Below are 23339 nucleotides of genomic sequence, written 5' to 3'. Positions count from 1 at the left end.
TTTGTGATGGAAGTGTCCATTTCCTTAACCGCAATAAGCTTACTTTTCCTGGCTCAAGGAGAAATGCTCACTTTTGGAACGTTGGAGCGCTATGCGTAACAGTGATATTCAATTAGGTAGGTAAGTGTATGGTACAAAAATGTCTGGTATCTCAAAGGTAGGCTATCTACAGAGCCAGAGCGACAGCCGCGGCCAACGCAGGTGCGATGAACCAGCGAGCGTATGCGGAGGGCACAGCAGCCGAAACGGGAGCCGAGGTGTCCGGCTGAGCAACGGTGTTGTTGGCGAGCTTGAGGAAAACGCCCTTGGCAAGAGCATCAGCGACCTGCTTGCTTTGCTCGAAACCGGTGATTTGAGTGTTGTAACCCTCGTCCCACTTTTGTGCGATCAGTTGAGCTCCAGCGGCGACGGCGAGGTTCTCGTGCTCGGAAAGAAGGGCGAAGACGACGTCCTTGGGGTATGCTTCGGGGTTGAGAGACTCGATAACGACCGAGAGTTTCTTGCCACCGTCGGCGAGCTTGACCTTAAGATCCGCGATCTTCTGGTCATCACCGGCCTTTGTAGCGTCAACGATGGCAGCGAGCGTGGCGACGTGATCGGCGAACAGCGTTTGGAACTTGGCGAGGGCGTCCTTGTCGGTGTACCAGTTCGACAACCAGTTGGTCATGTTGGGGGCGGATTCCAAGGCGTGGGGTTGGATAGCCTTCGCGAGGTCCTTGTTGTTGCTTGCGACGGCCGCGGCGTAGTCACCGACGGTGGTGACGTGGGCGTGCCAGAGAGACCGAGCTTCGCCGGCGACCTTGATGGCGAGGTCTGGAAGTGGAATTGATGAGTCAAAGGGATAATCCTTCCAGGCTACGATGCGGAAGAGGAGATGGTGAGATTCGACCGCTACAACTCACCGGCATCAATGTTGTTGGCGGCGCTCACGCTAGCGACGGCAGAGGCCGCAACGGCGATGACAGAGATGAGGTTCCTGAACTGCATTTTCAGAATCGTTTAGTTGATAGGTGGGAGGTGGGAGTATGGAGGGCGGTTGGCGATGAGGTTAAGCGAGGCAGGAAACTTGAGCTGGGAGACAAACGGAGCCGGCGACCCGCCCTCCTTTTTATAGACTTTCACGGCCAGCGGCTACTCGCCCACTGCCATGCATGGTGCGGACTCTGCGGAGCAGCGGAGTGATGGCGCAAGACCACGCAGAAAGCTCGAAATCTGATCATGTGGAAGTCATTCTTTCAAGCTTCGGTATCGTGGCGGAAAATTCGGCCTTCATGAGAAAGATTTCTCGCCACCTCCTTTGTTGACGAGCTCGTGGCCGCACATTCGAAAGCTATTCGGGCGTCGGGCAGTGTATCCGTGGTGCTTAACATACGCTGGACATCATCGACTGTGCATCATCGATTCGTAGTGTGCAGAGACAGTCGGGCGATTGAAAGGCCGTTGGCGGACGCCGCTGAACGTGCCGTGCCGTCTTGAAAGGCTTGTCTCAGATGACGGATCTCTTACGCGCAACGAGCTTTGCACGTCATCGAAAATTGCAGCATATTGCCAACGGAGTACAGGAAGGGCAGGATACTTTCCTTCGACGGCCGGCCAGAGTAGGAGCTCGCTTTATATATCTCTCGCAAAAATCCCTCCTAGCGGATTTTCCTCGCAAAAAGGCCTCCATATGTTTTGCACTGTTTGTTGGGTTCCTGGCGAAATGAGGCGGACATCGCTATGGCCGCCTGTTCGGCGTGCTGGTGACATAAAACTCTCGTCTTTTTTGGAATGTCCGCCGGGCTGCGGGTGTTGTGGACTTGGTAAATTGCGCTGGCCCGTGTAACACAAGTGCAGGCTCATCTTTTTACCGACAGTGGGCGGCCAAATTGACATTATGACCGTGCCCGAGAGTCATCCTCATCCATTTAGTGCCCGGTCCTTCCATTTGAGCGTCCCTTACTTCCATGAAGGGCTAGCATTTTCCGTACCATCCCAACCCCGCCGCCGGTGGTTGGGCTCTCCTTACCGCCGTGCCCTTTGCTTTGCCTCAAACAAACTGGGATTCAAGTACTGGCATAGACGTCAGCTGTTGACGAATACATAAACTCTCCGTCCCGAGTGGATTGGAAAAGCGCCAATCGGGGTCTCTCCCCACCGCCCGCTCGTTTGCTGTCTTAATCCCGGGTTTCACACTGGCAACGATATGTGCGCTTCTCCCACTTTGCCCGCTCTTTGTTGACTCAAAGGCTGATCCCGGATCGGAACCATGGACCTTCAGTCCAGTGTGTACACGATCTTCAATGCGCTCGCACCAACGCCTTGCTCTTCGGCGGCATCTTCTCCCCCCGGCCGAACGGCCGGCCTAAACGTGCCCAATATGGGCTGGAAAGGCACTTATTGCCTCCGGAGCGGGGCTGCGGCATCCCGTAGGTCCTTGGCCGTGGATGGACCGAATCTGTCAAATTACACCTCGCATGCGACTAAAAGGGTGGGTGCTCCCCATTGACTGCTGTTTTTGAAAATTGGGCTAGATGGAGCTTACCGGCATATACGCACGAGCACATTTTCGATATGGTGTTCCCGCAAACCGAGCCGTTTGCTGTTGGGAGCTGGGGTTCCGCGCAATACCTCTCGATTTTGCGGCTTTGTTCTGGTACGTACATTGAGGAAAGGCACTTCCGTTCAAGGCCAACTCGGTAATAGTAGTCTCTCTACGAGGGCATCTGATCTTTCGTTCCAATACCGCCTACGCCGTGGTCTCCGTCCAGATGGGAGTGGCTTTGTATACTGATGGAACCACTATGACAGACAATCAGACAGGCAATTACATCTAACCCCAAAGCAGGCATTCCCCGCATTGGCGTCCATGTCAAACCAGTCTACGCCTAGGTATATAGATGGTGTCTAGATGGTATCACCGGGAGGTCCGAGCCTAAGCTTTGATGGAACCCACACCATGACAAACACGAGTCACGACCTACGATAATCTTCGACGCGGTATGACGGTTCCACCCCAACTCCGTTTTCGACAGTTGCAAGCAGGCATGGAACGTTCCTAACTTGGAAGACACAATGTCATTTGACGCATCCAACGAGGGGGAAACTCCCAGCCAAAGGGGACGATACGCCTAACCTTCTTTGTTACAAGCATAATAAGTAAGGTGTGTCACTTCCGTGTAAACCCGTCTCCCCATGCACTTCTAAGCCAAACCCTGTCTCCGATTTCCTTCGCATGTTTAGAGACCGATATGGGGAATAAAATCCAATGGGAGGTGAGCAATAGTATTCCCAATATCTACTTTCGCCTGCTTTGGATTCACAGAGACATTTTATTTCGATGTATTCACACACGCAGCCCATCCCGCAGATTTCGGGAACATCGGAGCTTAGCAGCGTAGAACGGGGCACGTTTCTTAAAGCAGAGATCATCCAAACTGTCGGCGCACAGTCAGATAAAAAGAAATATGACCCCTTGAGTGGTTCCGACCCGCAGCTTGGTTCTACTGGCAATGTTAATACTTCCCTGGTGTTCCCGTAAGTGTGTCGTCATGTCCTGTGCGGGCGCTGTGTGGCTACCTCTCATCTGGGCACAATTTTCCGTATAGCGAAAACGCAGGAGCGAAGCACAGAGGTTTGTCCGAATATGAGTCCGACTTTCCGAATTTTGCATAACTACCCATTTTCGCAAGACAATGAAAGCGGTGAACCGCTCGTCGAGCCTCGGCCCATCCTGGCGAGAGCGTTGCAACTTGTTCGCTGCTTCGATCCGAGATACTCTTTCAAAACCAGGGTAGCGATGAGCACCTCTGCGGTCGCCACTGTCTTCGTCAGCATAGCCGTTATCCTCATTCGGTTTACCATAGTCCCAACGATGCAAACAGAGGCGGGAGACGTCCTCACCGATATGGCGACCACCATCGCACGGACTGTCGATGATACTATATTTGCCAGATATCGCGACATCCGCATCGTATCTACTCTTCCCTTTGTGAAGGATGCATCAACAAATTCGAGTACGCTGCAAAATATTTTGGACGAATTGAAGAGTACGTACACCTATTACTCATGGATTGGAATAGCCGGCACATCTGGGAAAGTGAAGGTCCGTTACACAACTTTCCCTATTATTACTGTTCCCTACCGACGAGTTTCCGCCCATTTCTTTCTTGTAGGCAGCAACTGGGGGACTCCTGCAGGATGTGGATGTCTCAGCTCGGCCTTGGTTTGGGGCGTGCAAGAACTCCACCCCAAATGCCCCGCCGTACCTCGGAGACGTCCACGGTGCTTTGCTATTGCAAAAGGCATTGAACTTGTCAGAACCACTCCGACTACTAGATGTGGCGGTCCCGCTCTTCGATGCGAGCAACTCACAAATAGGCGTGATTGGCGCTCACATCAATGTTTCGGTCCTGGACGCCGTTGAGCAACTGGTGCTGCCTACTGGGGAGGGTGAGCGACATGCGGCTCTCCGGATGTTTATCGTGAATTCGTTCGACACCGTATATGCTCCGACAGATAACAATGTCACAATGAAAAGGTAATGCGGCGGAGATAAATGGAACAACGGCGGACAGAATTGGAGGCGTTAAGCCTTTCGCGTACGAAATGCAGTGAGCGTAATTGGCCAGAGGAGTCACGCTTACTATATGATTTCTTGCAGTATAGCAACGGGCCCTAACTCTGCGTCGCAGCTCGCCCTTCGAGAGTCTGCAGGATCGAATGTGGAACGATGGCCAAACGGGACTAATTATGTGGTTGGCTACGCCCGAACGGATGGGAAAATGGGTGTGAATATGAACTGGTGAGAGTTCGGAGCATAAGGACGTGATCCGTTTTCTCCACTCATCTCTATCCATGACTGGGTCAGGACCATCCTTGTGCAGAACCGGGAAGACATGGCCTTCGCAGTGCCCAATCGCATGGTGTTCCTCGTTTGGGTTGGACAAGTTTGCGCGGTTGTTATGCTCGTTATCACCTCTTACCTCATGGCTCAAGTCATGACGGCACCGCTCGAAAGGATCGCGCGCGCCGCAGACGAAATCCGTCATGAACGGGCGACGATAGCACAGATTCCTGTGATAAAGGGGCATGATGAGGTGGCCCGATTGTCAACATCGTTAAATGCCCTAGTCGCCTCTCTGTTGGAGAAGGAAGCGAAATTGGAGGACGCTAATAACGAACTGCTTGACAAGATTGAACTCGTTCAAAACGCCGAAGCGAACCTCCGAGCGAATGAAGAGAAGTTCAGGCAACTCACGGACACAACGGACGAGGCATTTTTCATTTACGAGACAACGGAGCTTACTTCTATCATCAATCGCAAGCCGATGACATCGCGGACAGGGTCACTGAGCCAAGTTCACGCGAGGTCCGGCTTGCTGAAATCGCCGACCCGCTCCCCATCGAAAGGTTCGCTCCATCGACTTGAGGTGAGCAGGGTCGCTAAGCGGCCATCACCGGCAAAAGCACCCGCAGAGCCCCATCCTGAGATCGTCTACCCTGAGCATCTCATATACGCATCGGCCGCGTTCCCGGAATTGTTCGGAATTTCTTTTGAAGAACTGGAGCAGGACCCGTTATGCTGGCTCGAGCGGGTACTGCCAGAAGACCGTGCGGGCACCGGCGTTTTGTTTGCAGATCGCCGAAAGCATCCTTTGGATATCTCCTTCCGCATCGCTGCCGCGGAGAGGTTTCCGAACCCTAAGCCGCGACACATAGCGCTTCATACCCTGCCAGTTATCCCTATGGACGGAACGCACCAGGTCCGAAGGGTCGTGGGCGTATTCCGGGATATTACGAAACAGCGCGAGGCGGAGATGGAGTCAAGCCATAAAAGCGCATGGTAAGTTACTTTACTCAGTTTTCTCCTGGGGGAGAAACAACAGCAGCCAGGGCTGATATTATGGTCGTTCCTTTTCCAACAGGGTGAGACAAGTCGGGCACGAAATCCGCAACCCATTGTCGGCCACGTTTACTATGATCAACCTACTGTTGGAAACCAGCCTGGATGCGGAGCAGGCCGACCTTCTTCAAACAATCAAAATGTCAAACGACACACTGCTGTCACTCATCAACTCCATTCTGGGTACGCTCAAGTTTTCCACTATGAACTTGGCATGCATTTCTCCGTCACGTCTCCTAACCCCTTTGTGTAGATCTGGCAAAGCTGGAAGCTGGCGAGATGACACTCGAGAGCATCCCGTTGAGCCTCGCCGCCCAAGTAGAGGACGTGCTGGAGCTGATGGCTCCGCAGGCACATAAAAAGGGTCTTCGCATTGGAGGTTATGTAGACGCCGATGTAGACGCCTGGGTGAAAGGCGACCCATTACGCATCAGGCAGGCTCTCATTAACCTATGTACGAACTCGCTGAAGTTCACTAAGACAGGCTCTGTGTTCATCCGAGTTGAGCGTGCAACACGAAGAACGCGATCCGTCTCGGGTCTCAGTCGGGGGAGTGATAACAGGAAGGTGTCTCGCAGGGAGGGGAGCCTTCTGCGGCGTCGAAGCCACGACAGCACCCAGGATAGCATTGCGGGCAGTTTGAACGCGGAAGTAGGATCAGACCCGCCAGGGCAGCGTATGTTCTTGCGGTTCTCCGTTAGTGATACCGGTATCGGCATTTCCCCGGAAAATCAGAAGCAGTTATGGGAACCGTTCAAACAGGTAACTAGAAGATTACAAATGATGCGTAATAAACAGGCAGCTGTTAACTATCACACTTTTACAGGCGACGGCAAGCACATCCCGGCAGTACGGTGGGACTGGTCTTGGTCTGTCAATCGTCAAAGAATTGGTGACGATGATGGATGGCGAAGCGGGCGTCAGCTCCGAACCGGGGAAAGGCTCTACCTTCTACTTCTCTGCCTGCCTTACTAGTCTGAGCCATGAAGATTTGGCCCACATCCCAGACACTGAGGATAAGAGCACTGTGAGCATTGCCGGCAAGCGTGTTTTGATCCTCAGTGAATGGACACGTATGCGCGAGCTGTGTCGTAGCATGGTGATGAGCATCACAGGGAAATCGGTCGAGGCAGAGACATTAGCAGAAGCCACGAGCATGCTGGCGCAAGCGACCAATCGCGGCGCCAAAATCGACGCCTTGATTACAGACTTCAACCTTTTCGAGTCTGTCGAGGTTCGCGATTTCATAAACAGGGCGTCGGTCCAGTGCCGGGTCGCGATAATCGCCCCACGGGAACAACGAGATGCTTTGAAAGGCGTTTTGGTTCCGGGCCGGGTAATCGCCATCACGGATCCGGTCAGGGTGAGCGTGGCTAGGCGACAATTTGGTGAACTGATATGCGGTTATGCCCAAGAGGCAGGTGCGTATACCTTGGCACGGAAGCCTGCTGTGGCCGCTGCGCCGGACACCCCTCTGCTAGATGAAGATGGAAACCCGATCTCGCTTATGCTTGTCGATGGTAATATCGCGATGAAGTTCATCCATTCAATGCTCATGCTCACAGTTTTGCGCAACACCTAGATAATTCCATCAACCTGAAAGCCGTCTCAAAACTTCTATCGAAGATCACACAGAAATTGCCAGTAACGGCGTCGGACGGCCAGCAATGCCTGGACATTCTAACACGGATGAAAGAGGCGGGAGAACCATTGCCCGTTCTAATCTTTGTGGGTACCCAACTTTGGTTGTCTTAAGTGAGAAAGGAATGCAGAGCAGTAACCCCGAGCATTCCCTTACCTTTCGCAGATGGACGTCTGCATGCCGGTCATGGACGGACTGACAGCCACACGGAATGTAAGATGATCCTATCGTCGTCATCAAACTTCGTCCTTTGTTATGAACATACCAAACCCCTTACAGATTCTGCAAACGTATTCCGACGACGAGCGGCCCGCGATCGTCACGATGACAGCGAATGCCCTCCATCAAGACTACCTCGAGTGCATGGCAGCCGGAGCCGACGGCTACCTGCTAAAGCCCGCATCGAAAGACGTTCTGAGGTATGGCGCTTTAGTCGTCTCGAGCAAATTTACCCACCTTGACATTTTCTTTACTCATTCCAGGAAAACAATCGAGACCTGGTGGAGGGTTGTCCGCGACAAGCGGCTCGGGCTTGGCCTGGGTTTCCGACGAGGGAGCGTCCCCTCCCTGCATTTGGAGGAACTGCAGGTTTAGGGCATGGCACCACGCATTTAGCTGGCCGAGAATTTCTGCTCGAATATGCGTTCACGGTTGAAACTCCGGCGGGCACACTCAATATACTTTGATTACAGGTGCAGCAGCATCTGGGCGTAGAAAACTGATGTAATATGAATATGAAGTCCAGCTTCTAAATGTAAGCAGGCACAAGTAGACGAATGGCTAAATAGAGGCTCGCCCCCGCGCGGTCACCCAAACTGTGGATGCCAAACCAACTTGAACGCTCGCGAAAGTCAGATCGAGTCGCATTCCATCCCCACCTCCTCGTGTGAGCTGAAGTTTCGACTAAGGCCGCCCAATCCGCCACGTTCACCGACTGTTCCCAAACTTCTGCCTCCTGCGCATCGGTCCAGTATTCACCGGTCACCCCTGCCCATGACCTGCGTGCTTTCCTCTTCCAAGGATATGCGGTCTATGGATGGCGTTCCAAGGCAGTCAGTCACCTAAGCATTTCCACAGATTGAGTCCCGGCGCGTCTCCGAAGTGACTTCGAGATCGAGAGGATAAGTGAGGGTCATCGTGCCACTCCGTTTCGACTCTCCCCTCTCTCCCGTTTCCTGACTGCGTTTGTTTGGCCGCCGTAGCAGCTGGCACGTTGCAGCCTCATCAACAGTCCACAGGCTGCATCGTGCGAACTTGCACAGTTGCATTCTATCGCAGACTGCTACAGTATCCGAGATGGGCGAGGGCCGAGCGCCCAGTAGAACGCTGAGTAGCGATAAGCGGCGGCGGTTATGACGTAGAAGCAAGGCGGCGACCATGGATCCTGGATCTGGGAGTCCATGGAACTGTATGAATGAACTACTACTCGGCGTGCCAAGTTCAAGTTCAAGAACGTCGATTCGTGAATGGTCGTGTGGGATCCACAACTTGTGGGCGTCGAGTGAAATGAAATAATGCTGAACAGATCAACCCCACTACCCCACCCACATGCCCACGTTGGGAACGGCCCAGGCAAACTGCAGGAATGCAACCTGACTCGCCTCCTCCGCCGCGCTGTACAGTATATCATATGTAACTCCTGAATCCTCCCCAGGCAGCCGACCAGCCGGGCATAAAGGAAGAAGGCAGGTACAGGACAACCTGGGACTCGCCACCACTTGCCTTAGCAAGCTGTCGCCAAATCTGTCTATTTTCGAACAATGACCGGCCCGCTGCCTGCAAAGACCCGGTTCGCCGATTTGCTCAAGGAGCATCCAGGACTAACCACCGCTCAACTCATCAACTCCAACAACTTACCCCTCGACGACATCAAATCTGGCGCCATTGATGTCACCACAGAGCCCATCTTACCGAAACGGGCAGATGTGGTCGTCATCGGCGCCGGCGTCGCCGGCCTCCTCTACGCCATCCACCTTAAGCGAATCATGCCAGAAGCCAGCATCGTGGTCCTCGAGCGGTCAACCGGCCCGACATACAAGATCGGCGAATCCACGCTGTCGCCGTTCTCGAGATTCAGCGTGTCGGATATCATGAGCGTGGCGTACATGCTTCGCCTGTTTCATTTGAAGGATGGATTGGATTTTGTTCATGTTGATGAAGAGGGGAAGAGCGTAGAGTACCAGGATATTGGGGGTGTAGATTACTCCTTCCAGATTGAACGCAAGGTCTCGGAGCTGCTTTTGACTTTGAAGGCGCAGAGGGCTGGCATTAAGGTATGCTTTCTCGCCGTTGATGATCTGATCATGACTTCATCCTCACCATTATCTCCGCGCTGTAGGTTTTCTACGGGGTTGGAGTGAATGGCAGGACATCGAATTTCACCGCCGATGATGAGAAAACCGTCCGCTTCAACTACAGAGCTTCGTCGTTCAAGACTGCATCGCCGCCCAACAAGCTGGCTCGGATGCCCCTCGATATTCTCCCAGCGCAGGCCGCCGATGCCGCACGGGCTGCCACGAGACTGTTCTCGTTGGAGCAGTCGGTGGACGAGAGCAGCGATATGCACACATCTCCCGCTGAGCAGAGTCAAACCCCGGCGAAGCGTGGTTGGCTTGGCAAACTACTCCGCACATTCCATGGAGATACCGCGAACACCGTCGCACCCTCCTACATCAAAGCCCAAGTCATCGCCGATGCGTCGGGTCTGACGCATACAGCCGTCCAGAATTTTGGGGAGATCAAGAAGTTTGACGGAATGAACTTTGACGCCTACTGGGCGTACTTCAAGGAAGATGTGCGTAAGGAGGAAACGGAATTGAAGGATTGGATGTATTGCGGGACGAATCATATTTGCTTCAAGGATGGATGGTCGTGGTGGATGTGAGTACGTTTGCGCTTTGTATCAGTTTGGTGAATTTGATAAGCGATCTTCTCATGTCCATTTTATCACAGCCGCCTCATCTCTTGGGAAAAGTCTGAGCGCGCAAACCTCATGGATCTCATCACGTACCTCCTCGAGAACGACGAAGCCGGCGTTCCAGACTCCCTCATCCCACCCATCGCGACCCTCTCCACCCAATTCAACTGCCCCTTCGAGCAGATAGTCTCCATCGGTTTCACCCTCCGCACCGAGTCCGTTCCCTCCCTCTCAAACGCCCCGTACGTCCCGAGTACAGCGTCAGAGAACGAGAAACGCTTCTGGGGCGTCGTGCACAAATACCCTGTTGTCGAACGCATCCTTCGCGACAGCGGGCGCTACGAGGTCATACCCAACCACTACGGCCCCCTCCTCGGTACCTACCAGGCACGCAAAGCCATGTCGTTCTACAGAACAGTCATAGCGGGACCGGGCTGGTTCGCCCTCGGTAACGCGTCGGGCTTCACCTCGCCGCTGTTTTCGCCGGGGATCAACCTTATTGCGTTGCCGCAGGCCGTGCTGGCCGCGACGCTGACGAGGAAGCGATTGAGGAACGAGAGTTCGCCGGAAGAGGTTGCGGAGGAGTATCAGGCGTGCATGGCTGACAAGCATATCCCCGGCATGAGGGACATGGATGTACTGTTAAACAGTATGTTCAGGGATCCCAGATTTTTCATGGCTATTTTCCCCATTATGTTGGGAAATATGCTAGGAAACATTGTAAGTCTCCCGTGCTTGGTCAGAAGCCCTAAAAGATCTGACTGACAACCGTCTCTTTTCCCGCACCAGTCAAAGAACTACACTCATGGCTACTCGCTGGCCGAGATCGGCTGGGGCCTCGGGTGCTCCACACCCCTCTTCAAATCTTTCATCGCCGAAGTGTTCCCTCTCATCATGGGTCCGCCCAACACGGTCATCGCCGATGAGGTGGCCGATAAAGTGCAAGAGATATGCAATCGGTACAAGAAGACGATCGTGGAATCCTACTCGCACGCCACAAAGTACGCCCGTATCTTTCGCCACCTCGACGATGAGATCAACCATGATCCGAACAAGGAGGCGCGGACGCCGGGGAAGTTTGGTGGCAGGCGGTGTACGGCTTGCTTTCATGCGAACCCGCAAGAACGCGCGATGTGTATCTGCTGTGGGGCGGAGATGGTGGCTTTGACAATGACGAAGACGGTTGGAGGTGTTGGGGAGGCGGTATTCTGCAGCGTCACGAAGTCTGGTTTGGACGACATCGTAGAAGAACGGCCTTTGGCTGCGGCGCGTGCTGGTCAACAGCCGCCCATAGCGGGCGTGGCGTAAGAGTTTTTCAAACAGTTCCCAAATAGAGGTCGCGGCGCAGGACGAAGACGGCGTAGATACCTTAGATATACCAGAGACACTTAGACACCTATAGCTTCTATGCCGAAGTAGATACGCCAGGAGATTAGCGGAGCAGTTGCGACAAGGGATACGCTTGTTTTCCGTTGCAGGGCGACTAGTAGATGGTTGGGAACTGCGATAGACCCTTTCTTCCCAATAGATGGATAATGGAGAAGATGCGAAACTGTAGTAACTGCCTTTCCCTTGGATCCCTCCTCCTTCGTCTTGCGCACAGTCGTACGATACTTACGATTCTCCTTCTCTCCTTACGAATGTCTCTCCTGTCCTGATGCATGCACCAGCCAGCGTCACAATGGTGAACTGCCCTCCTGTTCGTTGGAGCACCGATTCTACGCTCAGTCTCGCAGCCACAAGCGCTCTTCTGAAGTTGTCCGTCATGCTCTCTCTCGTAGCGTCCCTCAACTTGAACGCGTTGGGCACCGCGTCTTTCGTACACGTAAGCAGTCGTGCGAGTACAGTAGCTCTGGGTGTCACGTGACTGGTCCCGTGTCTCCCGCTGCTGCGATACCGGCGGGCACGGGTGATAGGGCGCCAACCGGCCAGGCTCCGCGAGTCCGAGGTCGGAGTGACAAACGAACCCCTTCGAGGCCTCGACGCGCAAAGACTTCGTTCGAGGCGAGTCTCGCCCTTCCATGATCCTCTGTTTTTGGACCGCTCGCTCCCTCCTCCAACTATCCGTTGTGACACTTGTGAGGGAGGACATTCCGTATAAAAAGGATGCTTTGCACGGCATCCTCCCCCTCGCCCCCCAAGCCGGGAGAGCATAAGCTCATAGTGAACCAGAAAGGGCGAGAAAGCGCCACGATACAGTCATGGAGGTCATTCAAATTCCCTTTTCTCTGGCGACCGCCGTGGTCGCCATCGCCGCATATCTTCTGACGGTCAAATTTCTTCGATACCGCCTTGCACGCGAAATCGAGAAGATGCCCGACCCAACCGATGGCCCTTCTGGCATGGCCATTTACCAAAAGATCGCTTTCTGGGACTTCCCATTCATCACCCAAAAAGCGCTCGAGTTTGCCTTATTCCGAACGTACGGCATCCCCTCCATCGCCAAGACGCTGTGCTCGACGAAGGAAATGACGCAACGCTGCAACAGGAGGTACGACGATACATCCTTCCTCTTGGCCGAGATCCTCGAGCACTTCAACGAACCCGCTCGATGTGGAGCGGCCATGAAACGCATGAACTACATCCATTCCCTCTACCCGATCAACAACGACGATTACCTCTACGTGCTGACAACGTTCATCTGCGAGCCGGGCAAGTGGATCGAGCGGTTCGGTTACAGGTCGTTGACGACCAAGGAGAAAAACGCTATTTACCACGTGTGGGTCCACATCGCCACCGAGATGGGAATCAGAGAGATCCCTACTTCCTACGAGGCGATGTGCCGATTCGAAGAGCAGTATGAACGAACCCACATGCGGTACTCCGAGCACAACGCTGCATTGGCCGAATCGACGTCGGCGTTGTTCCTCTCCATCATCCCCGCCTTCCTACGGCCCATCGCCACCCAAGTCGTCCACGCACTATGTGACCAGCGCCTACGTGACGCGATGGGCTTCAGCACGCCAGTTCGAGGGTATACGTGGTCATTGGAAGTGGTTGGGTGGACGGCCAAGATGGTTGCGAGGCACTGCATGTTGCCGCGACGGACGCCGCATTTGCAGGCTGCCGATAAAGTGGACGAGAATGGGAAGTACGTGCCGAAGATTCATGCCTATAAACCGACTTATAAGTGCGGATATCGGATTGAGGATCTGGGGCCAGAGCATCTCGTTGGGAAAGGTAAGCGAGCGCCTTTCATTGCGACAAAGACGACTGCGGAAACTTATGACGGGGGAAACGTAGGCCCAGGAACAGTTACAGGAAAAACGACCAAGCGCTGCCTCAGATCAGCATCCCTACGGCAATAAACCCCTCCGTTCGTGCACAAAGAGGGCATCATCTCAAGCGGAAATCGTGCCGCAGCAAGACGGATGGACCGTCGAGAGCCGCGACACTGCGCGGGGGTTAGGGCTCATGCTCCCGCGTGCATGTGGTGCAGGCACCACGCAGATGGGGGCGAGTGCTCTTCGATTCAACATTATATCACACATTGGCTCCAACTTTCAAAAAGACGGTGTATTCATTTAGAGTAGTGGCAACTGTCTTTTACGTGGGACATGTCTCCAATATATACCCTTTGAACCATCGATGCATACCACTCTACGCCAATATCACACGATCCACTAGGGAACTGAGCGCAGGACTTACTGTTTTGATGAGTGATTCTGGTCCCGACGAAACTGATCAAGAGTTTTCTCATTACTCATGGGTGTATCCGCAGCGGCGTCAGGTTCTCCTACTACTACGCCTATCTCTTCCACATCCCCAACGTGATCGCCCCTCGCTACAGCGTCACCCACTCTCCCAAACTCGAGGATCTCTTCTACTTCCCCCCAGTGTTCCCGTTGCCCTACGCTGTCATTCACGATTCGAAAGCCGCAATACATGAAGATCACCACACTGACCAACATAACAAACGCGAATGCCCCGATAACGGCGTATCCTACGGTTCCGTAACTCTCGTTGATGGATCCCAGAGTATAACCCGAACTCCTTACTGAAGATCCCCAGGACCTGGATGAGACAGATGACGAATGCGATTACGACAGACATGGGCGTGATCGTAAAGTTGTAGTAGAGCTTTTGGACGGGGTGGATCGTGGCCCATAGGAAGACCGTTGTCTAGAGGAGAGAAAACATTAGTACTGAGCGAGTTACCACTACAGAGTACAGAGAGTGGTCTGAATAAACGTACCATCATGATCCCGTCGGCGGTGTCGACAAGCGTCATCCCCGCCGTGAACAATGCTGGCAAGAACATCACCAACCCGATAGACATGCCAGTGCTGGTGTTCGCTGCACTCACGGCCAGTAGCGAGACTTCGGTGGCCGTGTCAAAGCCTAAGCCACTGTGCTGACCGAAAGAAAGATATGAGCGCGCCTGGGCGTTAGGGGAAGTGAGAATGATCTTACAAGAGAAGCCCCAGCGAATACATCTTCCACGCTGCGTCAATGAAGGAATAGACACGTCTGAAGCAGCGACCGAGAACGCCGCCCGTGAGCATGATACGGTCCGCCTCAGCCGGATCCACTTTCCCGCCGCTCCGGACTTTCCTCAAGTTCCGCCATATCCCAACGAGCGCAAGGCTACACATCCCAACCACAAACAAAACCGCACTGCTCACGATCGTCCCCGTAAGCCCCCACCCGCCGGCCGTCAGACCCGTCTTACTCGCCGTGGCGACAAGGATGATTGCCGCGGATAACACGATCGTCGAATGACCCAGCGCAAAGAACAGGCCAACTGTCAGCGAGGGTGGGCCCGTGCGTTCGAGGGACAGTTTCCGAGTGACACATCTTCTGGGGACGAGGGCTTTGGACGGAAGGTCGAAAGCAATGGTCCAATTAGCCTGGGCGCTCGAGAGACTTTACCAGGTTCTCGTAGGCTTGCATACGATCGTGGCTTGATTTGGAAGGGCCTGTGGTTGCGTCATAAAACTCGTCCTGCGCCAAATCGAACTTGGAAAGGGGGACAAACGTAGTCCTTGGAAGTCCACCCTTCCGACCGCCGCCACCTGCCGACCAAGCCCGTCTCTCGGTCTCCTCGGCAGCGACAGGAAGCGAACGATGACGTTGGTGCCGGAAAGCATCCAAACTCCCCAATGCGCCCGCCTCTCCCATAGCGCCGCTTCCGCTTTGTCCTTCCATTGGCGTAGAGCCGCCTTCCACCTCAAGAGAGTCCACGGCTTGCCCATCAGCCTTGTCATCCTCACTACTACTATTGTGATCGTCTGTCGCAGTTGCTTCAAACGTGTCCCCCCATTCCGCGCAGACCAGTTTCGCATGGGCCACGAAGCAGTTGGGATGAGGGGCGTCTGGGTGGTCGGGGTCCAAGCGAATAGCCGCTCCATGGTATTGCGTGAAGTCTGGGTGGCCCCCGGTGTTGTGGAAGGTATACGGGCGCTGGGAGACGTCCACGCACCACAATTTCGCGTCAAAGGAGTGGTAGTGGTTCGGACAGAGGAGGACACCGTTGCGCGGGTCGTTAACCCCTCGGAAGGACCGCGGAATCGCCTTCACTATGTGGCACAGGCTGTTGAGCTACGAAACATCAGAAAAAAATAAGCACGATATAACGGCGGGCGGGGCACGGTAAACAGACAGCAAAGCCAATTTCAATGTGGAAACCCTCTTCTGGCCTAAAGTGTCCTTCGGGATGATGTGGCAATGATGGAGTACGGAGGAGAACGAACAGACAATGCAACTCCCGCGGTCTCTAATGTCGATGCGGTTATTGAAGAGACCGCTGGAAGCACTGGACTGCACACTGGCGTCATCCTCAAAAGGGATTACTTTGTAGGTCGTCTGAGGAAGCTGCGGCATTGAGAATGGCACAGCGGCGAACAACTCTGCAGCGTCGTTCGTTGGAGACCTCGAAAATGTCGAAACTGATTGAGACTGTGTAGTCGTCAAGCGTGCAGAGTACGTGGTAATAGAGACAGGTGACGATGGAGGCAAGGAACCGCAGCAAGCTCCAAAGGACGGTAGGATTTCTCTATCTCTGCCACTTGCACAGTGATTACAGTTACATAAAATATGCAAACACCAAGGGGCCCCTTCCGTTTCACACCCGAAAATAGCGACGGAGTTTCTTTGGGGGTAGTGACAGTGTGCTCTGGACGAGGAACGTAGTCCTCTAGAGTCTATGGATGAGGAGGAGATTGCTTAGTAAGCTTCTCTATTTTTCTTCTCGAGTGAATAAATAACAGATAACCCTAGCTTCCCTTTCCTTTCCTTTATCTCTTTTGAGCTATCGAGTGCTATGACTGAAAAGCTACGGTGGGAGGGGGGGATGTTTCAATGAAGAAGAAGAAGAACTAGCTATCGGGAGGCGCAGTGCGCAATTTAGGACCTAATGTCCAGGGAAACCCGTAAACCCGTAAGTATGTTGATAAATAAACCGATGCGAATTGAGAGGCGAATGCGGCGTTCGAGAGGAGGTGCTTAGTTCGGCGGGTAGCGAGGTGGGATACTAAGCAACCTCCTCCTCATCCATATACCAGAGACACTTAGACACCTATAGCTTCTGTGCCGAAGTAGATACGCCAGGAGATTCGCGGAGCAGTTGCGACAAGGGATACGCTTGTTTTCCGTTGCAGGGCGACTAGGTCCCAGCCCTGTCGCACGCGGATAAGCGGGGAATCAGAGTCATGGCTCGAAGGAGTTTGCGGCGTACACACTTGGCTCGTCAACCAGCAACCATGTTCACGTATAAAGAGGCAGCATAGGGTAAAACGCCTTCACCCGCGGGCAGTCTGTGCTACGGATTCAGTCCTCATGAACCATACGAGAATAAACCGTGAAGTCACTCTATTTCCAGTCGGAGTTTGCAAGGTGTGCGTGTAACAAATGCTTACGTGATCCCTCTTTGCCTTCTCGCCGTCCTCCATTCTTTTCTCGATTTACCAGTGCGTCGTCGTAATTCGAATAGACCCGCTACGTTGCCTGGTCACCTGCTTCGACGGCAAGCGCTAGTCCTACTTCGAAAGCTTTCCTGAGACGAAGCAACGTATCCTCTGACTCACAATGGCTGACGACGACTTTGTCCGCCCCACCTTCGGGCTCGGCAGCGGAGGCTACAACAACGCCTACTCTGAAAATGGCACAAACAGCGGTGGCAGTTTTGCCGAGAAGCAGCTCTCCAAATACGGATGGAAGAAAGGTACCGGGCTGGGCAAGGACCGCACGGGAATCAACAAAGCCATTTCGGTCGGGTTCAAAAACGACACCGACGGCTTGGGAGCAAAGTCTGACGAATGGTCGTTTGCGTGGTGGGACCATGTGTTTAACAAGACCTCGGCCTCGATAAACATAACGAAAGACACTACCACTACCACTACGACTGGTGCGGACTCTGAAGAAACGATAACGACGGCCGTTGTCACAACCTCAGCTACCACAACCACGGCCGCGAAAGCTCTTCTTTACGGGTCCTTCATAAAAGCCGCTCCCGTGACCTCTGGGTTTATTGAGGAAAAGGATTATTCTGTGAGAATAACAGACGCAGAGCTCCTGAAGGCGTGCGAGGGGCGTACCGCGAGAAAAGGGGCTAGAGCGCATCAACCGGGAAAGCTCGTAAGAGCAGGGATGGAGGCCATGGCAAAGGCAGCAGATGACTCCTCGGAGGATGAGGATGAGATGGAGCGGATGAGGAAGGTGTGTGAGGTGCTGGGGGAAGCGGCACCAGCGCCAGCACCCCCAACGATATCGGAGGCCAAGAATAGTAGAGTAGAGGAAGTTGAAACGAAGGATGGGCCGAAGAAGGATAGGAAGGAGAAGAAGGACAAAAAGGAAAAGAAGGAGAAGAAGGCGAAGAAGGAATCGAGCAAAGCAAAGAAATCGAAGTCTGCCGCGAAAGAAAACGCGGACGATATAGAATCCTGTGCGACATCGCGATCCAAATCAGAAGCCTCCTTATCAAGTACGGTTGCCCCTAAACCGAAAAAGGCAAAGAAGGAGAAGACGCCGGCCTCCATTGACACTGCATCCGAAGCGGTGAGCGAAAAGTCCGATCCGGTCGAAAAGAAGAGTAAAAAGCGGAAGCGGCAGACGGAGGAGGTGAGCTCGGCATCAACATCGGGCGAAACTAGCGAAGGGAAAGCGAACAAAGAGAAAAAGGCGAAGAAAGTTAAAAAGGAGAAGAAAGTCAAGGCGTAAACGCCCCTTCTGCCGCGCCCCTCAGATAGTAGTATACCCTTGTCATTGCACCGCACCGAACAAGTAGGCAGTCATGGAGTGATGTTTAGATTAGAATAGAAAGTTTTGAAATGTTATTTGACACGTCTCCAGCTGGTTTCTGCTGCGGAAGTATACACATAGTGGGATTCTAGGATCTGGTTCTTATGAGGATAGGCTCAATGACTTCCCAGGCATCTTCCCCCAAGGTTGACATACTGCCCGCTAGCATCCCGGCGGAATCCTTCTTCAATGTTCTCCCAAAGTCCAAGATAGGAACATGATTGGGAAGTGTGGACGCAGCTGTGGCCGGCACATGTGTATTTGTGGTATATGCTCGATCAAGCAGACACATGCAGTCGAAAGCATTTGCCAAAGCAGCCAGCGGCTCCTCATATGCAGGCAACTCCTCGTCGAAATCGTCCAGCTCTTCGTTGATGTTGTCTGCTTGCGACATACTGTAGAACGTGTCGTCATCGTCATCGCCTCCAACCTCCAACATCTCTACGCATTCCTTATCTTCAACTTTGATGGCAATGAAAGGCGACGCGAGACGTCCGACCTGGTCCGCATCCCGCCGCTCGCCTTCCATCGCATGCTCCCTCCGAATAAAATCCACCCATTTGCAAATGATCTGCCTCATCGCCATCCATCCTTGATCTCCCACCCCATCCCCCTCACCCGCCTCACCCCGCTGATGCACCTTGAACCACTCATAATGAGCCTCCTTGCACCTCCCCGGACAAACAATCGGGCCCGCCCGGAATCTGTCTGCCAGTTCTATGTGAATGAGTCGTTCGCAGCGGTCTGAGAAGCGGCAAATTGATGCTGTAGAGGCATGGAAGGGATTAGATGCATCGAGCTGAGGCGGGAAACATTCGATGAGTTTTGGGCGGAAACCGCAGCGGGAGGACCATTCGGAGAGGCGGCGGTTGATGTCCGTTGTTCGTCCTGTCGGGATGGTGATGTAGCGGGTTTAGTACGATGTTGCAACTCGGAAGAAACAGTGTGTACGTACCTATTTTGTACATCGTCGAATCATACTGACTGATTGTGTTACCTTCCGCTAGCATTTCAATACCGTTAGTGACGCTCAGCCCGATTGAGTCAGATCAAGCCAGCGGTACGCACGTCTGATGAGTTGGTAAGCGTAAATGTACCCGGGCTTGTCCTTCGAGGATATCGGTTTAAAGAGCTCCGCATAGAGCCTGCGTTTTGTGAAATCTGACAGGGTCGGGTTTATGAAGTCTGAAACCGGACCAATGTCAGAATGCATGGATGGATACCATCATCACATCGGTCTCCGCGCTTCTTACCTGCATATCGTCCAAACTGCTCACTATCCGTCGCATTTGACACAAATCGATGTAAATGACACTTGACGGCCAGTGATTGTCTAGTGCATCGGTTCCCATTTGTTTTATTATACGCCTGGCATTGGGTTTTCCGCGGCGAGTCGATGGTTGTTTCGTGCTGGATTGATGAGGATTTGGTTTTGATGACTTCGAAATCGACCTGGTCTTCTGAGGGATGATGCGTGAAGCTGCTGTAAAGGCTTCTTGCCGTGGATGGTAGAAGAAAGTCCCACATACTGCTATATGTGTTATATGTGGTTTTACTGTGAGCTGTCAGCTGAATCCGGAGAAGACATTTTCGACGATTCAACGCGTAAGGACGTGTGTCATGCTGATTACGCAAGCGCGGTCAGAACAACCAAAAGGCAAAGAATGAGCCGAGTTTCTCTGCATACTCGACAACAGACTCGTGATATAGCTAAAAGACGCTCAATCAGAGCAAGAGGTACGAATCGTATATGTTTTTCACTTTTACAAGATTTTATAGACATCAAACCAAAGACTGGAGCATAAGACACAATGCTTTTCAACGACCAGGTATGACAAGCCCTACATAAAGCAGCCGGAGTCACTGTCCGGCAGTAGACGAGGAATGCTTCTCAGATGCATCCGAAAAGCATGTCTTCCGGGTTGAGCTTGAAGCTTCCGGATGAGGCGAGACGGTCGAGGTCATGGGTATCGTCGGAGCTATCATTGGATGATGAAATAAGGGTAGAGTATGGTACGTTAGCTCTTGTTCGTGTTCCCTTTCTATGATGTTTTTAGGAGATGGCCCTTCTAAGAGAACCCACGCACGTCTGCTGGGCACGGACCTTTTGCACAGGTTGTAGGGTTGCTGTTGAGCTAAGAGAATGCACATAGGACCGCAAACTCTGCTTCATCCCTGTATGAGACGGTAGGTGCGCATGCCCAGCAGTGAGGGGAATGCTTGCGTCACATCATGATGTGCCTCTTGTCCCATCGTGCCAACGACTCCCAGGCCATTGGCCCATATGCCACTCTTCTCTATTTCTGGGACACACCCCAACAATTCTATAGCGCCAATGCTCACCCGTGATCGGTCGCACCCGACGAAGTGGAACCCTGACGGAAGCTGACCTTCCTTGTGAAGAGGCCGCCTCCGTTCGCCGACGCAGTCTTGTGCGAAATGGGGATACCCGCGCCAATAGATGGCAACGCTCCCGCAGGATGCTGCTCGTGGTCGTCGTAAAGGTGGCCATGGTTCATGGGACTAGCAAGGTAGACCGCAGTGATGGCGCCAAGGCCTGTAACGGCGGCAATGAAGGGTGTTGTAGGTGCCATGGTTTGTTCTCGCTGAAGATGGGTCGTTATGTATGAAGACGAGTGTTATTCAGTTGCTATGTGTTCTGGTCAGTCTTTGAGGTGAAGTTATCGGTGCGTGAAGAAACGGATGAACGTGGACTTCACGCTGCCTATATATTGGCGCAAATAACACATGCCATATCTCTCTTCATGGAATTCGCCTGTTAACAGTTTTGCGAGGTTGGAAGGGGAAGGGATGGCGTGGGGGGGGACATTTTATGAATTCAGAGCGTCAGCCATCATTGGGGGTTTCCAGCAACGCACGGCGGGAAAGCTGGCGTCAGATGACGGACCCTGCGCCTGAATATTCAAACAAACCTGGGAAACCTTACTCAATACGGATCCCAATAATCCAAGGCACAAACTTACGTGGATGCAGTCGATAAGGATACGAAGTCTACCGTCCCCCAAAGCATGCATGTGGGAGAGGCCCCAGGACACAAGCAGGAACGAGATAAGGACATCGCATTGAGAACACAATAATGCACGCATGTATGCAAGCCTCGAAGGCCCTGTTTGCGACCCCTGCCACGGAACGGGTCGCGTCCGAATCGTCGGACTCTATGCGCGCGCGTTGAGTGTGGCTGAATGTGGCTTCAAAAAGCTTTCCAATTTCCCCAATTGACCTCGTCATTGGAGGTTGAAAGTCCATGCCTGGATAATAGGCCAATATTTCAGCGGGAACCCGCCATGTCCCGGCAATTTCAGGCATGGAGAGGCTGTTCAACATAGAGGGAGCCGTGCAAGCGGCCACGGCGGGAGCTCAAGATGAGCTGGACTTGACCCATCAAGGTGCTCTTCTTATCACAAGAGACGAAAGGTGCGGGTTTACATATGCTTCTTTCAAAGCCATGATGAAATGGGAACTTAGCGCCTCAATTTGCCAATGGTTAGGTTGACCACAACACTCGCGTGGAGATACGCCATCTGCCGCGCCCTTCGGTCAGACACCGTTCTTTTCCTGACGACCGACCGTGAGAAATTATCGACGTCCGCCGAATGGAGTGTGTTCGACGGCGGCGGTGATGCGCTCTCACGCATCCATATACGGTGCGTGTGTAGTATGGAGGCGCCTCCGCCACAACATCATCACTGAAGTTGACACCGGTGCTTGCTCAGATATGTCACCAACGTATCAGCTCTGAAGAGTTTCCTAGCCTGGTTCCCGCACTTGGATCAGCCTGTCGGCCTCCCCGGGCTGCCTGAATGCATAGTTATTAACAACTACGGGACCTTCTTCGCCGATGAGGAAGCTCTGTAAGTTACGTCTTACGCGACACGGTAGACATGAGTGACTGATTACGGCTTCAGAGAGAACGATTCCGCTCGCTGTATGGCCCTTTTGCGGTTTGCGCTGGAGAATATTGGCAAGACTAAGCAGAGGTATGTCGGTCGAATTTGATCTGGTGATGCAACGACCTCGGTCTCAAACGCGGACTAGGACCACCCGATGTTTGATCACAGACGCACTCGACGTCGCGGATGACCTCACGACAAGCGATGGGGACCCGATATCACAATGTTTCAAGTATCTGAAGTGGATTTTGGAGGTGGAAGGTGAGGCTATTTTTGCAAGAGGTGCGACCAGAGGCCCTGAATTGTTGTCCTCACGTTTCCTTTGGGCAGACGTACATTCTCCGTACTGCACCATGAAACTATCAAACTCAATAACGTTTCATGGAGCGCTGGTAAATGGTGACGGCCGATCTCCCAAAGATGCAACAAACCATTCTTCTTACGAGATGGTCCAAATTGGCGACGGGTTGCCCCAGTCCGCTGAGCCGGGATCATCGGATGCCGCTTGCGATGCAGAACCGCTGATTACTGATGCGTTGAAACATTCCTCGGTTACTCCGATGTATCATTGACGATAAAGATAAATGTACGGCGTATAGGGAATCGTTGGTTTATCGTCGGTGTATTCTGTGTCAGACGGCGGTATGTAGATTTCTCACTTGAGCAATGGGGGAGACACCGTCCGTTGCGGGGTTTCGATGTTGAATCCGTAGGTTCGCATAGGAAAAGCCGCCAATGTGAGCGAAT

At 53.2% G+C, this 23339-nt stretch overlaps 9 protein-coding genes across 9 annotated transcripts; 5 read left to right on the top strand and 4 right to left on the bottom strand.

Moving 5' to 3' along the window:
• Positions 1-166: 166 nt before the first annotated feature.
• Positions 167-987, bottom strand: EV422DRAFT_507653 (uncharacterized protein; the record flags this gene model as incomplete). The annotated part of the gene is made up of 2 exons (XM_053068672.1): positions 167-855; positions 903-987. The coding sequence occupies 2 exons, from the start codon at positions 985-987 to the stop codon at positions 167-169; spliced, it is 774 nt and encodes a 257-aa protein (XP_052924106.1).
• A 3713-nt stretch (positions 988-4700) lies between these two features.
• Positions 4701-8354, top strand: EV422DRAFT_121252 (uncharacterized protein). Its single transcript, XM_053064673.1, has 8 exons — positions 4701-5824; positions 5907-6067; positions 6138-6646; positions 6711-7404; positions 7467-7612; positions 7692-7739; positions 7806-7945; positions 8009-8354. Exons 1-8 carry the CDS (start codon positions 4878-4880, stop codon positions 8118-8120), a joined length of 2757 nt encoding a protein of 918 aa, XP_052924105.1. The 5' UTR covers positions 4701-4877; the 3' UTR covers positions 8121-8354.
• A 932-nt stretch (positions 8355-9286) lies between these two features.
• On the top strand, positions 9287-11751 carry EV422DRAFT_569079 (uncharacterized protein; the record flags this gene model as incomplete). Its single annotated transcript, XM_053072722.1, has 4 exons — positions 9287-9799; positions 9865-10406; positions 10479-11163; positions 11233-11751. 4 exons carry the CDS (start codon positions 9287-9289, stop codon positions 11749-11751), a joined length of 2259 nt encoding a protein of 752 aa, XP_052924104.1.
• A 746-nt stretch (positions 11752-12497) lies between these two features.
• On the top strand, positions 12498-14034 carry EV422DRAFT_535468 (uncharacterized protein). The gene is made up of 2 exons (XM_053070750.1): positions 12498-13623; positions 13687-14034. The coding sequence occupies exons 1-2, from the start codon at positions 12645-12647 to the stop codon at positions 13749-13751; spliced, it is 1044 nt and encodes a 347-aa protein (XP_052924103.1). The 5' UTR covers positions 12498-12644; the 3' UTR covers positions 13752-14034.
• On the bottom strand, positions 14027-15163 carry EV422DRAFT_121112 (high-affinity nickel-transport protein-domain-containing protein). The gene is made up of 3 exons (XM_053064672.1): positions 14857-15163; positions 14639-14792; positions 14027-14565 (listed from the first exon to the last, which is right to left on the bottom strand). Exons 1-3 carry the CDS (start codon positions 15036-15038, stop codon positions 14302-14304), a joined length of 600 nt encoding a protein of 199 aa, XP_052924102.1. The 5' UTR covers positions 15039-15163; the 3' UTR covers positions 14027-14301.
• Positions 15164-17469: 2306 nt separating this feature from the next.
• EV422DRAFT_507648 (uncharacterized protein) lies at positions 17470-18600 on the top strand (the record flags this gene model as incomplete). The annotated part of the gene is made up of 1 exon (XM_053068671.1): positions 17470-18600. The coding sequence occupies one exon, from the start codon at positions 17470-17472 to the stop codon at positions 18598-18600; it is 1131 nt and encodes a 376-aa protein (XP_052924101.1).
• An 84-nt stretch (positions 18601-18684) lies between these two features.
• EV422DRAFT_121088 (GIY-YIG nuclease family protein) lies at positions 18685-20245 on the bottom strand. Its single transcript, XM_053064671.1, has 4 exons — positions 19935-20245; positions 19750-19866; positions 19637-19684; positions 18685-19569 (listed from the first exon to the last, which is right to left on the bottom strand). Exons 1-4 carry the CDS (start codon positions 20206-20208, stop codon positions 18770-18772), a joined length of 1239 nt encoding a protein of 412 aa, XP_052924100.1. The 5' UTR covers positions 20209-20245; the 3' UTR covers positions 18685-18769.
• A 147-nt stretch (positions 20246-20392) lies between these two features.
• EV422DRAFT_535446 (uncharacterized protein) lies at positions 20393-21491 on the bottom strand. The gene is made up of 2 exons (XM_053070749.1): positions 21025-21491; positions 20393-20660 (listed from the first exon to the last, which is right to left on the bottom strand). Exons 1-2 carry the CDS (start codon positions 21273-21275, stop codon positions 20573-20575), a joined length of 339 nt encoding a protein of 112 aa, XP_052924099.1. The 5' UTR covers positions 21276-21491; the 3' UTR covers positions 20393-20572.
• Positions 21492-22006: 515 nt separating this feature from the next.
• Positions 22007-23164, top strand: EV422DRAFT_569073 (uncharacterized protein; the record flags this gene model as incomplete). The annotated part of the gene is made up of 6 exons (XM_053072721.1): positions 22007-22116; positions 22191-22346; positions 22416-22553; positions 22608-22679; positions 22738-22853; positions 22923-23164. The coding sequence occupies 6 exons, from the start codon at positions 22007-22009 to the stop codon at positions 23162-23164; spliced, it is 834 nt and encodes a 277-aa protein (XP_052924098.1).
• Between the last annotated feature and the right edge of the window lie 175 nt (positions 23165-23339).

Source organism: Fimicolochytrium jonesii (assembly GCF_025526975.1).
Source record: "Fimicolochytrium jonesii strain JEL569 chromosome Unknown EV422scaffold_18, whole genome shotgun sequence".
NCBI classification, from domain to species: Eukaryota; Fungi; Chytridiomycota; class Chytridiomycetes; order Spizellomycetales; family Powellomycetaceae; genus Fimicolochytrium; species Fimicolochytrium jonesii.
This window is presented reverse-complemented; position numbering and strand designations above follow the sequence as displayed.

Bases quoted from the DNA above. Each gene is read 5' to 3' on its own strand.
- EV422DRAFT_121252 (XM_053064673.1), top strand. From the start codon at position 4,878: ATGGCCTTCGCAGTGCCCAATCGCATGGTGTTCCTCGTTTGGGTTGGA. The intron at 6,068-6,137 runs GTACGCTCAAGT...CCCTTTGTGTAG, and splicing joins ACTCATCAACTCCATTCTGG to ATCTGGCAAAGCTGGAAGCT. The intron at 7,946-8,008 runs GTATGGCGCTTT...TACTCATTCCAG, and splicing joins GCATCGAAAGACGTTCTGAG to GAAAACAATCGAGACCTGGT.
- EV422DRAFT_535468 (XM_053070750.1), top strand. From the start codon at position 12,645: ATGGAGGTCATTCAAATTCCCTTTTCTCTGGCGACCGCCGTGGTCGCC. The intron at 13,624-13,686 runs GTAAGCGAGCGC...GGGGAAACGTAG, and splicing joins AGAGCATCTCGTTGGGAAAG to GCCCAGGAACAGTTACAGGA.
- EV422DRAFT_121112 (XM_053064672.1), bottom strand. From the start codon at position 15,038: ATGTGTAGCCTTGCGCTCGTTGGGATATGGCGGAACTTGAGGAAAGTC. The intron at 14,793-14,856 runs GTAAGATCATTC...CGGTCAGCACAG, and splicing joins TATTCGCTGGGGCTTCTCTT to TGGCTTAGGCTTTGACACGG. The intron at 14,566-14,638 runs GTACGTTTATTC...TCTCTCCTCTAG, and splicing joins CCGCCGACGGGATCATGATG to ACAACGGTCTTCCTATGGGC.
- EV422DRAFT_121088 (XM_053064671.1), bottom strand. From the start codon at position 20,208: ATGTGGGACTTTCTTCTACCATCCACGGCAAGAAGCCTTTACAGCAGC. The intron at 19,867-19,934 runs GTAAGAAGCGCG...GTCCGGTTTCAG, and splicing joins GCAGTTTGGACGATATGCAG to ACTTCATAAACCCGACCCTG. The intron at 19,570-19,636 runs GTACGTACACAC...CCATCCCGACAG, and splicing joins TTCGACGATGTACAAAATAG to GACGAACAACGGACATCAAC.
- EV422DRAFT_535446 (XM_053070749.1), bottom strand. From the start codon at position 21,275: ATGGCACCTACAACACCCTTCATTGCCGCCGTTACAGGCCTTGGCGCC. The intron at 20,661-21,024 runs GTGAGCATTGGC...ATCCAATGATAG, and splicing joins TCGGGTGCGACCGATCACGG to CTCCGACGATACCCATGACC.